The sequence below is a fragment of the Oncorhynchus nerka genome, linkage group LG5 (genome assembly GCF_034236695.1).
Source record: "Oncorhynchus nerka isolate Pitt River linkage group LG5, Oner_Uvic_2.0, whole genome shotgun sequence".
Taxonomy (NCBI): Eukaryota; Metazoa; Chordata; class Actinopteri; order Salmoniformes; family Salmonidae; genus Oncorhynchus; species Oncorhynchus nerka.
The window spans coordinates 61,819,798-61,832,974 of NC_088400.1; the positions used below are offsets into that span (position 1 = coordinate 61,819,798).

Sequence of the window (13,177 nt, forward strand, 5' to 3'; positions counted from 1 at the left end):
TATTTGAAGCCTGGGCATGGCTAAAATACACATGTACACAGACACACATTGGTCCAACCTCCCGGCTCTGCACCTGAGAGTTGTACCTAATTCCCCTCTACAATTTTTATTACATTTTCTCAGAATGCAATATTAGAAAATCCTTTATGAGAACAGCTGTCTTACATAAACAAACTCACGTACATAGTCATCCACTCCTCAGCTACTACAATAATAAAGGTCCTAATAACAGGGATCTTGGTTAATATGGTAATAGCTTAGCCGGTATCAAGCACTCTTGGTGGAGCAGAGGTCACCGGTGGTATGCATGTTTTCCAAATCATTTTTTCCCTTTTTAAAAATGACTACTTGGACTATATGGTGTTTATCTAATGCAAGGTTATGTTGTAGTACAGCTCTTTATCTCTGTATCTATGGCCCATACAACTCCACCTTAGGTATACATCTTGCTCTTTCTCACACACACACACACATACACACTCTCAGAAGAGTATTTGAGCGATACAGTCGGCTTCCGTTCTACTCTGTGAAATGATTGACAGACTGGTTAGTGATTTGCATGGGCCTGGTATATAAGAGAAGGGGCCGGACCAGACAGAACTAACTCATTTAGGAGCCTGCCTGTCTGCCTCGGCTGCAGTCAGATGTAGAGTAGTTTAGATCCAAGCTTCACCTTGTCATCTGGACTCTGTCTGTTGGAAGATGATGCTTTCTACGGACACTCTCTAAGGACCATCTCTAGACACACCTCACACACAAACGTACACGCTACCCCACACATACTCACACACGCGTGTTGTAGATGAGCGTCAATTGGCGTTCGGATCAGTCACAGTGTTTGTGATTGGCTGGAGCAAGCTGGGATGTCATCGCCGATGCTGCTGTTGCCTCTGCTGCTGTTACTCGGGTTAAGGGTCATCAACGCAGCTGCAGAGACACGGAGACCATGCAGTGGTACGTTCTATTCTGTTAAATGCGCTGTGATAATATCGGCGTGTGTGTGGGTGTTGTAACCTATCCGGGGACACATTTGATTGTGACACATAACATTGTACTTCCTGTCCGATAGCGGCTCTCTCAGATTATACTGTAGAGTGGCATTAAACACACCGCTCTTTCTTTCTCTTGTTTGCATGCAGTAGGGATGCTACTTCAAATAGTAACTCATTACATTTTCCTTGACACCCAAAAGTACTTGTTACATTTTGAATGCTGAGCAGGACAGGAAAATGGTGGTGTATGCTTTGCATAATATAAGAAAATTGATACTTAAGTGTATTTTAGCAATTACATTTAGAACTAAATACTTTTGGACATTGACTCAAGTATTATTTTACTGGGTGACTTACTTTTACTCGAGTAACTTTCTATGAATGTATCTATACTTTTACTCAAATATGACAATTGAGTACTTTTCCCACCACAGTGTGTGTGTGTGTGTGTGTGTGTGTGTGTGTGTGTGTGTGTGCGTGTGCGTGTGTGTGTCAGAGAGATATCAGCCGTGTGCGTGAGTGTTTGATGTGTTTAACTTGATTTGCCAAAACTTTGATGCAAATCACTCATGCCCAGATAACTCTGTGTATGCACAGATCATGCCAAAAACCTACCAGACATTTCCCAGCCATCCCGTAAACCCTGACTAACCTTACCTGATATCATGAATACACAAGAAGCTCCAACACCTCATCTTGCTGCTCTCACCATCAGTTTCCCACTATTTAGGAAATGCTAACTCCCCCTCTCCCCCTCCTCTCTCTCTCTCCCTCTTTTTTACTTGCTTTCTCTCCCCCTCTCTCTCCCTTTCTTACTCTTTCTCTCCCACTCTCTCTCACTTTCTTACTCTTTCTCTCCCTCTCTCTCACTTTCTTACTCTTTCTCCCCCTCTCTCTCACTTTCTTACTCTTTCTCTCCCCCTCTCTCTCACTTTCTTACTCTTTCTCTCCCCTCTCTCTCACCTTCTTACTCTTTCTCTCCCCTCTCTCTCCCCTTCTTACTCTTTCTCTCCCCCTCTCTCACTTTCTTACTCTTTCTCTCCCCCTCTCTCTCACCTTCTTACTCTTTTTCTCCCCTCTCTCTCACTTTCTTACTCTTTCTCTCCCCTATCTCACTTTCTTACTCTTTCTCTCCCCCCTCTCACTTTCTTACTCTTTCTCTCCCCTCTCTCTCACTTTCTTACTCTTTCTCTCCCCCTCTCTCTCACTTTCTTACTCTTTCTCTCCCCTCTCCTCACTTTCTTACTCTTTCTCTCCCCCTCTCTCACTTTCTTACTCTTTCTCTCCCCTCTCTCTCACTTTCTTACTCTCTCTCACTTTCTTACTCTTTCTCTCCCCCTCTCCCTCACTTTCTTACTCTTTTCTCCCCCTCTCTTTCTTACTCTTTCTCTCCCCCTCTCTCTCACTTTCTTACTCTTTCTCTCCCCCTCTCTCACTTTCTTACTCTTTCTCTCCCCCTCTCTCACCTTCTTACTTTTCTTTCTTCTCTCACTCTCCCCCTCTCTCTCCTTTCTTACTCCTCTCCCCTCTCTCACTTTCTTACTCTTTCTCCCCCCCTCTCTTCTTACTCTTTCTCCCCCTCTCTCACTTTCTTACTCTTTCTCTCCCCCCTCTCTTTCTCTCTTTCTTTCTTCACCTTCTTACTCTTTCTCTCCCCCCTCTCTCACTTTCTTACTCTTCACTCCCTCTCTCTCACCTTCTTACTCTTTCTCTCCCTCTCTCTCACTTTCTACTCTTTCTCCCCTCTCTCTCACCTTCTTACTCTTTCTCCCCCCTCTCACCTTCTTACTCTTTCTCTCCCCCTCTCTCTCACCTTCTTACTCTTTCTCCCCTCTCTCTCACCTTCTTACTCTTTCTCTCCCCCTCTCTCTCCCCTTCTTACTCTTTCTCTCCCCTCTCTCTCACCTTCTTACTCTTTCTCTCCCCCCTCTCTCTCACCTTCTTACTCTTTCTCTCCCCTCTCTCTCACCTTCTTACTCTTTCTCTCCCCCTCTCTCTCACCTTCTTACTCTTTCTCTCCCCCTCTCTCTCCCCTTCTTACTCTTTCTCTCCCCTCTCTCCCTTCACTCTTTCTCTCCCCCTCTCTTCTTCTTCTCTTCTTACTCTTTCTCTCCCCCTCTCTCCCCTTCTTACTCTTTCTCTCCCCCTCTCTCTCACCTTCTTACTCTTTCTCCCCTCTCTCTCCCCTTCTTACTCTTTCTCTCTCTCTCTCCCCTTCTTACTCTTTCTCTCCCCTCCTTCCCCTTTACTCTTTCTTCTCTCTCACCTTCTTACTCTTTCTCTCCCCTCTCTCTCCCCTTCTTACTCTTTCTCTCCCCCCCTCTCTCTCACCTTCTTACTCTTTTCTCCCCCTCTCTCTCCCCTCTTTCTCCCCCTCTCTCTCCCCTTCTTACTCTTTCTCTCCCCCTCTCTCTCCCTTCTTACTCTTTCTCTCCCTCTCTCACTCTTCTTACTCTTTCACTCCCTCTCTCTCCCCTTCTTACTCTTTCTCTCCCCCTCTCTCTCCCCTTCTTACTCTTTCTCTCCCCTCTCTCTCACCTTCTTACTCTTTCTCTCCCCTCTCTCCCCTTCTTACTCTTTCTCTCCCCTCTCTCTCCCTTCTTACTCTTTCTCTCCCCCCTCTCTCACCTCTTACTCTTCTTATCTCTTTCTTCTCTCCCCTCTCTCCCCTTCTTACTCTTTCTTTCCCCCTCTCTCTCTCTCACTCCCCTTCTTCCCCTTCTTACTCTTTCACTTCTCTCCCCCTTTCCCTCTCTCTCACCTTCTTACTCTTTCACTCCCCCTTCTCTCTTCTTACCTTTCTCTCCCCCTCTCTCTCCCCTTCTTACTCTTTCTCTCCCCTCTCTTTCTTCTTACTCCCTCTCTCTCCCCTTCTTACTCTTTCTCTCCCCCTCTCTCTCACCTTCTTACTCTTTCTCTCCCCCCCTCTCTCACCTTCACCTTCTCTCCCCCTCTCTCTCCCCTTCTTACTCTTTCTCTCCCCTCTCTCTCACCTTCTTACTCTTTCTCTCCCCCTCTCTCTCACCTTCTTACTCTTTCTTCCTATCTCTTTCTTACTCTTTCTCTGCCCCTCTCTCTTCTTACCTTTTCTTATCTCTTTCTTACTCTTCTCTCCCCCTCTCTCTCACCTTCTTACTCTTTCTCTCCCCTCTCTCTCCCCTTCTTACTCTCCCTCTCTCTCACCTTCTTACTCTTTCTCTCCCCTCTCTCTCCCCCTTCTTACTCTTTCTCTCTCTTCTCTCTCTTTCTCTCCCCCTCTCTCCCCTTCTTACTCTTTCTCTCCTCCCCCTCTCTCTCCCCTTCTTACCTTCTTCTCTTTCTCTCTTTCTCTCCCCCTCTCTCTCACCTTCTTACTCTTTTCTCTCCCCTCTCTCTCCCCTTCTTACTCTTTCTCTCCCCCTCTCTCTCCCTTCTTACTCTTTCTCTCCCCTCTCTCTCACCTTCTTACTCTTTCTCTCCCCCTCTCTCTCCCCTTCTTACTCTTTCTCTCCCCCTCTCTCTCCCCTTCTTACTCTTTCTCTCCCCCTCTCTCTCCCCTTCTTACTCTTTCTCTCCCCCTCTCTCTCCCCTTCTTACTCTTTCTCTCCCCCTCTCTCTCCCCTTCTTACTCTTTCTCTCCCTCTCTCTCCCCTTCTTACTCTTTCTCTCCCCTCTCTCTCCCCTTCTTACTCTTTCTCTCCCCCTCTCTCTCCCCTTCTTACTCTTTCTCTCCCCCTCTTTCTCCCTTTCTTACTCTTTCTCTCTCCCCGTAGACCTGCTTCCCCTGGACCTTCTGTCCCGTGTTCTCTCCAGGGCAGGGGAGGGGGCGAGAGGGGTAACAGGAGGGGGGGTGCATCTGATCCAGTCTGGGGGTGTGATGGGTGTCCGTCTGTCCCGTCCTCACCCTTCCCTGGACTTCCCGTCCTCACAGCACCTCGTCAACTGTCACCTCTTCCCCAGAGAGTTCTCCATCGTCACCACCCTGAAGGTCAGCCTCGTCGCCCCTAAGGTAAGGGCCAGGGGTTAGAAACAGCATTACAGCAGGAAGTGACATCATCGATGATGTGGGGAAGGTTCAGTGTATTTTTTTATTGCCTCTTCCCACTGTGTGATGATCTGTCTCATCCTGTCTTTCAGAAAAACGAGTACATATTTTCTGTGGTGGAGGAAAAGGAAGAAGAGGACGCAAGGATTGGAAAGAGGAAGGGGGAGACACAGGGAGGAACTGATGGAGATTGGTACAGAGAGAAGGATGGAGAACGAGGAGGGAGGGATGATGAGAGTGATGAAGAGCGGGATGGAGAGACAGATGGAGGGGGAGAAAGACTAATCGACGGAGAGAAGAGGAAGGGAAGTAGAGATGGAGAGAACAGCAACAGTCAGGGACGGCTTCTGATTGGCCTGCGGTTCTCCAGAGACAGACTCCACTTCCTGTTCAGAGGTCGCAGCGGGGGGGTCATGGCGCGCTGGGTTTTCCGAGGCATCGAATTGGCTGATGATCGCTGGCACACGTTGGTTTTAGCATTTAGTGGACACTACGCTACTCTCACTGTGGACTGCAACACACACCTGGAACTGTGAGTTGCTTTCTCTGGCTCTCCTTCTTTCGCTCTCTCTTTCTATGTATCCCTTTTCTCTGTCTGTTTGTCCGTCTATCTGTATTACATTTCTGTAATGATGATGTCATCATATGTGTTCAGCAGGGTTCACTCCAAGTCGTTGCCCTCTGACCTTAGTGTTCAGGGTTCCAGATTCCACATCGGCAGCCGAGGGAGATGGAATGGCCTGTTCTCAGTAAGAACCAAAACACACGACAACCCTCTCTCTCTAGAACCTTTGTACACTAGATTTACACTAGTAGTAATGATGGCTTGATAAGAGTGGTTATGCCAACACTCTCCATATAACTTGCTTCTCTCTACTTCTCTCCTTTCCTTTCCTCTCCGCTCCTCCCTCCCCCTGTCCCTCCCTCCTTCCCAGGGTCTGATCAGACAGCTGGTCCTGGTGCCAGGCTCTGATGCCACCCCTCGTGTCTGCCCATCCTCCAACCCCGGGCTGGCAGAGCTGTCTGTGCCTGCGGTAATGCTAGACCTACCACAAAAAGAGACTAGGAGTGACCTCACGCTGCCTTCATATGGTATATTGTCTCTCTCCTATTTTCACTGTCCCCTGATCTCTCTCACAAATGTGACTCTTTTCTCTGACTCTTTTTTTCTCTCTCCCCTGTCCTGCCTCACCCTGTACGTCTATCCCCTACTGCCCCCTTCCCCCTCTACCCCCTCCCACACTCTACTCCCCCTCTACCCCCCTACATGCTACCCCTTCCTTCCCCCTCTACCCCCTCCCACACTCTACTCCCCCTCTACCCCCTCCCACACTCTACTCCCCCTCTACCCCCCTGCACTCTACCCCCTCCTTCCCCCTCTAACCCCCTCCCACACTCTCCCTCCCTCCCCTCTACCCCCTCCTTCCCCTTCTACCCCCAGAGTCAGAGGTGCGGGTGTCTGTGGGGCTGGAGAAGTCCTGTTCCAGTTCAGTAAGAGGACAGCTGTGGTTCAACCCCATCAGGAGAGCTCTCTACCTCTGTGACGGTGCACTCTGGGTCCCTATGCTGCAAGGTGAGTCCTCCTCTCTCTCTTTCTCTGACCTCTCTCTATCTCTCTCTCTCTCTCTGACCCCTCTCTCTCTCTCTCTCTCTCTCTCTCTGACCTCTCCATCTCTCTCTCTGACCTCTCTCTCTCTCTCTCTCTGACCTCTCCATCTCTCTCTGACCTCTCTCTTTCTCTCTCTGACCTCTCCATCTCTCTCTCTGACCTCTCCATCTCTCTCTCTGACCTCTCCATCTCTCTCTCTGACCTCTCCATCTCTTCTACAGAGTCCCAGAGACTAGACTATGTCTTGGAGCAGCAGGTCCTCTCCACCAGTTCAGAGACGTATGATATTGAGGTAAAACATACACTATATATGTGGACATCCCTTCAAATTAGTGGATTCGGCTATTTCAGCCACACCCATGGCTGACAGGTGTATAAAATTGAGCACACAGCCATGCAATCTCCATCAACAAACATTGAAGAGCTCAGTGACTTTCAACATGGCACCATAATAGGATGCCACCTTTCCAACAAGTCAGTTCTTAAAAACTCAGCCCCGGTCAACTGTAAGTGCTATTATTGTGGGGTGGAAACGTCTAGGAGCAAAAGCGGCACAGCCGCAAGCTCACAAAACCACAAGCACACAAATGGGACCGCCGAGTGCTGAAGCACGAGGTGCGTAAAAAATCATGTTTGTTCAAACTGCCTCTGGAAGCAACGTCAGCACAAGAACTGTTTGTCTGGAGCTTCATGAAATGGGGTCCATGAGCAGCCGCACACAAGCCTAAGATCACCATGCGCAGTGCCAACCGTCGGCTGGAGTGGTGTAAAGGTCGACGCCTTTGGACTCTGGAGCAGTGGAAATGTGTTCTCTGGAGTGATGAATCACACTTCACCATCTGACAGTCCAACAGATGAATCTGGGTTTGGTGGATGCCAGGAGAATGCTACCTGCTCCAATGCAAAGTGCCAACTGTAAAGTTTGGTGGAGGAGGAATAATGGACCGGGGCTGGTTCGAGCTAGGCCCCTTAGTTCCAGTGAAGGGAAATCTTAACGCTACAGCATACAATGACATTCTAGATGATTCTGTGCTTCCAACTTTGTGGCAACAGTTTGGGGAAGGCCCTTTCCTGTTTCAGCATGACAATGTGCACAAAGCAAGGTCTATACAGAAATGGTTTGTCAAGATCTGTGTGGAAGAACTTGAATGGCCTACACAGAGCCCTGACCAAACATCAGTACCCGACCTCACTAATGCTCTTGTGGCTGATTGGAAGCAAGCAATGTTCCAACATCTAGTAGAAAGCCTTCCCAGAAGAGTGGAGGCTGTTATAGCAGCAAAGGGGGGACCAACTCCATATTAATGCCCATGATTTTGGAATGAGATGTTCGACAAGCAGGTGTCCACATACTTTTGGTCATATATTTTAAATATATTTTCTTAATATGAATATAAACTCAGCAAAAAAAGAAACGTCCTCTCACTGTCAACTGAGTTTATTTTCCTATAACTTAACATGTGAAATATTTGTATGAACATAACAAGATGAGACATAAACTGAACTAACATAAGTATGAACTGAGACATAAACTGAACAAGCTCCACAGACATGTCACTAACAGAAATGGAATAATGTGTCCCTGAACAAAGGGGGGTCAAAATCGAAAGTAACAGTCAGTATCTGGTGTGGACACCAGCTGCATTAAGTACTGCAGTGCATCTCCTCCTCATGGACTGCACCAGATTTGCCAGTTCTTGCTGTGAGATGTAACCCCACTCTTCCACCAAGGCACCTGCAAGTTCCCGGACATTTCTGGGGGGAATGGCCCTGGCCCTCACCCTCCGATCCAACAGGTCCCAGACGTGCTCAATGGGATTCAGATCAGGGCTCTTCGCTGGCCATGGCAGAACACTGACATTCCTGTCTTGCAGGAAATCATGCACAGAACTAGCAGTATGGCTGGTGGCATTGTCATGCTGGAGGGTCATGTCAGGATGAGCCTGCAGGAAGGGTACCACATGATGGAGGAGGATGTCTTCCCTGTAACGCACAGCGTTGAGATTGCCTGCAATGACAACAAGCTCAGTCGGATGATGCTGTGACACACCACCCCAGACCATGACGGACCCTCGACCTTCAAATCTATCCCACTCCAGAGTACAGGCCTCGGAGTAACGCTCATTCCTTCTACGATAAACGCAAATCCGACCATCACCCCTGGTGAGACAAAACTGCGACTCGTCAGTGAAGAGCACAATTTGCCAGTCCTGTCTGGTCCAGCGACGGTGGGTTTTTTCCCATAGGCGATGTTGTTGCCGGTGATGTCTGGTGAGGTCCTGCCTTACAACAGGCCTACAAGCCCTCAGTCCAGCCTCTCTCAGCCTATTGTGGACATTCTGAGCACTGATGGAGGGATTATGCGTTCCTGGTGTAACTTGGGCAGTTGTTGTTGCCATCCTGTACCTGTCCCGCAGGTGTGATGTTCGGATGTACCGATCCTGTGCAGGTGTTGTTACACGTGGTCTGCCACTGCGAAGATGATCAGCTGTCCGTCCTGTCTCCCTGTAGCACTGTCTTAGGCGTCTCACAGTACGGACATATCAATTTATTGCCCTGGCCACATCTGCAGTCCTCATGCCTCCTAGCAGCATGCCTAAGGCACGTTCACACAGATGAGCAGGGACCCTGGGCATCTTTCTTTTAGTGTTTTTCAGAGTCAGTAGAAAGGCCTCTCTAGTGTCCTAAGTTTTCATAACTGTGACCTTAATTGCCTACCGTCTGTAAGCTGTTAGTGTCTTAAAGACCGTTCCACAGGTGCATGTTCATAAATTTTGGTTTGGTTTCTGGTTCATTGAACAAGCATGGGAAACAGTGTTTAAACCCTTTACAATGAATATCTGTGAAGTTATTTGGATTTTTATGAATTATCTTTGAAAGACAGGGTCCTGAAAAAGGGACGTTTCTCTTTTGCTGAGCTTATTATATTTGTTTAAATTAACACGTAGTTGTCGATTCAACTGGTTTTCAACGTGTCTCTCTCTCTATCGCTCTGTCTGTCTGTCCATCTGTCTGCGATGTCTAGGTGTTCAGTGTACAAGGGCTGGGTTTGATGGCAGCAATGGCCCACCGCTCCCCCTCCCTGGGCTCTGCAGTCTACCTCTGGAGAGATGGAGGCTTTCACCTTTACCAGAAGATCAGCACACATGGAGCTCTCTCCTGGAGACACTTTACGATGGGGAAGAAGGTACAGGAAGACATCTTAGAGATGTTAAAATACACTTTGAAATACAATTGTATTTGTTCATTTGTTGATTTAACTTGTTGTAGATATTCCTGGTGGTGTCCAACTCCAGGGAGAGCACAGGGAAGGAGGAGACAGTGGAGAAAGATGAACTGTCAGTGATCTACAGGTGGAATAAAAAGACACAGAGGTTTGTTCATTACCAGGCGCTCCAGACACACTGTGCACGGGACTGGGAGGCCTTCCGCATCCAAGGACACACCTACCTCGCCGTGGCCAACCACAGACAAGGTAGGAACTGGCTACGGCCAACCACAGACAAGGTAGGAACTGGCTGCGGCCAACCACAGACAAGGTAGGAACTGGCTACGGCCAACCATAGACAAGGTAGGAACTGGTTACGGCCAACCACAGACAAGGTAGGAACTGGTTACGGCCAACCACAGACAAGGTAGGAACTGGCTACAGCCAAATCTTTGTAAAGCTGAAAAGACCTTGTAGAAAAGTATGTTCTACTCAGTTACGGTACATGAGCTGCACAGCAGGTTGATGGCACCTTAATCGGGGAGGACGGGTTCATAATAATGGCTGCAATGGAATAATGGAATGGTACAGAACTCATCAAACACATGGTTACCACATTTCATTTCCTCCATTCCAGACATTATTGTGAGCCGTCCTCCCCTTAGCAGCCTCCTGTGAAGAGTTGCAATACTAGTAACTCAGTTGCAATTATCTCGTCCTCTATCTACCCCCTCCCTTCCTCTAGGTAATACCAACCACACCATAGACAGTGTGGTCTACAAGTGGGACCGTGGTACGCAGCTGTTTGTACCACACCAGGCCCTGCGGACCTCTGGGGCTTACGACTGGGAGGCCTTCAAGGTCGGACCCTACCACTTCCTGGCTGTGGCGAATGCGTTTGACGGACAGACCACTCACGTTGACTCGGTCATCTATGTCTGGGTGGATGGAAGTTTCCGCTTGTTTCAGACTATTAAGGTGAGAGAGATGAAGGTGAAGTAGAAGGAAGAGACAGAGTAAGGAAGAGGGGGTTGGCAAGGGGGAAGAGAGCGAGGGGGGTAGATTGGCAGAAATCCTAAAACAGCACAACCACCCACACCACGGAACTAAGAGAGGACAAAAATAGACCATGTATAGCGGGGCAGAATTTGCATGTTAGATCCAGCTTTGACAGATAACTGATAGTGAATCAGACATTTGAATGGAAACACATGTGAGGTGAAGTTGACTGACAGGCAGACTGAAACCACAAAAAGACTCAGCTTTGATTGGGAGGGAATTCCAGTGTTGGCATTATTCTATGGTCTCTCTTTCTTTAATTTCTTCCTCTCTTGTCTGTCTGTCTGTCTGTCTGTCTGTCTGTCTGTCTGTCTGTCTGTCTGTCTGTCTGTCTGTCTGTCTGTCTGTCTGTCTCTCTCTCTCTCTGTCTCTCTCTCTCTCTCTCTCTCTCTCTGTCTCTCTCTCTCTCTCTCTGTCTCTGTCTCTCTCTCTCTCTCTGTCTCTCTGTCTCTGTCTCTCTCTCTCTCTCTGTCTCTGTCTCTCTCTCTCTGTCTCTCTGTCTCTCTGTCTCTCTCTCTCAGACGTTCTGTGCCACAGACTGGGAGATGTTCCAGATCGGCAGCAGGGTCTTCCTGGTGGTTGCTAACGGACACCAACTCCATGGCAATGGCCCCGGTCGCTATGCCATCAACTCGACCATCTACGAGCTGGACATGAGCTCTCAGCTGTTCCTGCGTTTTCAGGACATAGTCACATACAGGTACACATGCACCTTCATACAGGTGCACATTTCCCCCACCTCTCCTCTCTCTTCCTTCCCTCTCTCATTTCTCGATCTGTCTCCCCCTTCAGTGCTGTTGACTGGGAGTTCTTCACAGTAGGAGAGGAGAGTTACCTGATTGTTGCAAACTCCTTTGATGGAGAGTCTCACTCTCTGAACAGCATTATCTACAGGTATTCACATGAATACACTAGAATTGGTCATGGTGCTATAATTGAATGGGTGATATGTGAATTTACAAATATTATGGTGATGTTATAAACTCATCATTATCACGATTTGTGTTTTGAACTTGAACGTGATATGGATGAGCGCAGGTGGCAGGGATACGAGGGGTTTGTTCCCATTCACCGGCTTCCCACCATCGGATGCAGCGACTGGGAATTCTTTACTTCCGGAGAGGATTCCTATCTGATCTACTCCAGCGCCACAGCACCTCTCTCCAAAGTCTTCCGTCTGAAAACACACTGACACGTGACACAATGTCATATCAGGGACAACATGGAGAAACATACAAAATGAAATCTCAACTGATGTAATAATGAATGTTACATTATGTTGTTGTACTGGGCCACATTTGCAGAGAAAGAGAGAGTATTAGTAGGTACACCTTTTTATGTATAAGTACTGTATATAACTTTAACATTAGTCATATTTGTTGCCTATAATTTTGTGAAAATTATTTATTGAGGTAATACAAATGTGTAAATACATTATGTTTCATTTGTGTCTTACTGCAAATTCTACCGCTTATTTATTTATTTATTTATTTCACCTTTATTTAACCAGGTAGGCTAGTTGAGAACAAGTTCTCATTTGCAACTGCGACCTGGCCAAGATAAAGCATAGCAGTGTGAACAGACAACACATGGAGTAAACAATTAACAAGTCAATAACACAGTAGGAAAAACAAAAGGGGGAGTCTATATACATTGTGTGCAAAAATATTGTAAGAAAAAAAAAATTATGTAAGAATATTGTTTCTTTTGCCCAATCTACATTTTTCTGTAAAAGCTGTTCACCACTTCAACCAACGTCCAGAAACCTTAAAGAGATACTTCAGTATTTTGGCAATTTTTGTATTTATTTAACCTAGCCCTTTATCGACGTCAGATAAACTCATGGATACCATTTTTATGTCTCTGCGTGCAGTTGAAAGAAGTTGCTAACTCGCGTTAGCGCAATTACTGGTAGTCTATGGTAACTGCTAGCATGCTAGTAGATACCATAGACTTCCAGTCATTGCAGTAATGCTAGTTAGCATTGGCTCGCAAAACTACTTCTAACTACTGGATACAGAGTGAAAGAGAGTAATCCGGCTCCAGGTGTTTTAGTGGTTTGTGACTCACTGAAACCGTCCCCGGTTAGAGGGGAATAAAGCTGCCTAAGAGTTAACACACAGGAACTTTAAACACACTGAGGAAGATGAACATGGGGATGAATAGTGGGAAAGGTAGTGGAATGGTACTAGTTCTGTTGAAGGAAATGAAAGGCAATGAATATACTGTACATACGATAACACAAGAGCATAATAACAGTAATAAAGGTGTGTATAAATGGCATA

At 47.3% G+C, this 13,177-nt stretch overlaps 1 protein-coding gene across 1 annotated transcript; it reads left to right on the top strand.

Moving 5' to 3' along the window:
- The first annotated feature begins 623 nt into the window (after positions 1–623).
- On the top strand, positions 624–12,347 carry tspeara (thrombospondin-type laminin G domain and EAR repeats a). Its single transcript, XM_029660679.2, has 13 exons — positions 624–954; positions 4,745–4,980; positions 5,109–5,548; positions 5,672–5,765; positions 5,952–6,108; positions 6,458–6,589; positions 6,847–6,917; positions 9,651–9,812; positions 9,896–10,100; positions 10,579–10,811; positions 11,414–11,592; positions 11,685–11,786; positions 11,931–12,347. Exons 1-13 carry the CDS (start codon positions 864–866, stop codon positions 12,082–12,084), a joined length of 2,256 nt encoding a protein of 751 aa, XP_029516539.1. The 5' UTR covers positions 624–863; the 3' UTR covers positions 12,085–12,347.
- Positions 12,348–13,177: the final 830 nt, after the last annotated feature.

Bases quoted from the DNA above. Each gene is read 5' to 3' on its own strand.
- tspeara (XM_029660679.2), top strand. From the start codon at position 864: ATGTCATCGCCGATGCTGCTGTTGCCTCTGCTGCTGTTACTCGGGTTA. The intron at 4,981-5,108 runs GTAAGGGCCAGG...CCTGTCTTTCAG, and splicing joins TCAGCCTCGTCGCCCCTAAG to AAAAACGAGTACATATTTTC. The intron at 5,766-5,951 runs GTAAGAACCAAA...CCTCCTTCCCAG, and splicing joins GATGGAATGGCCTGTTCTCA to GGTCTGATCAGACAGCTGGT.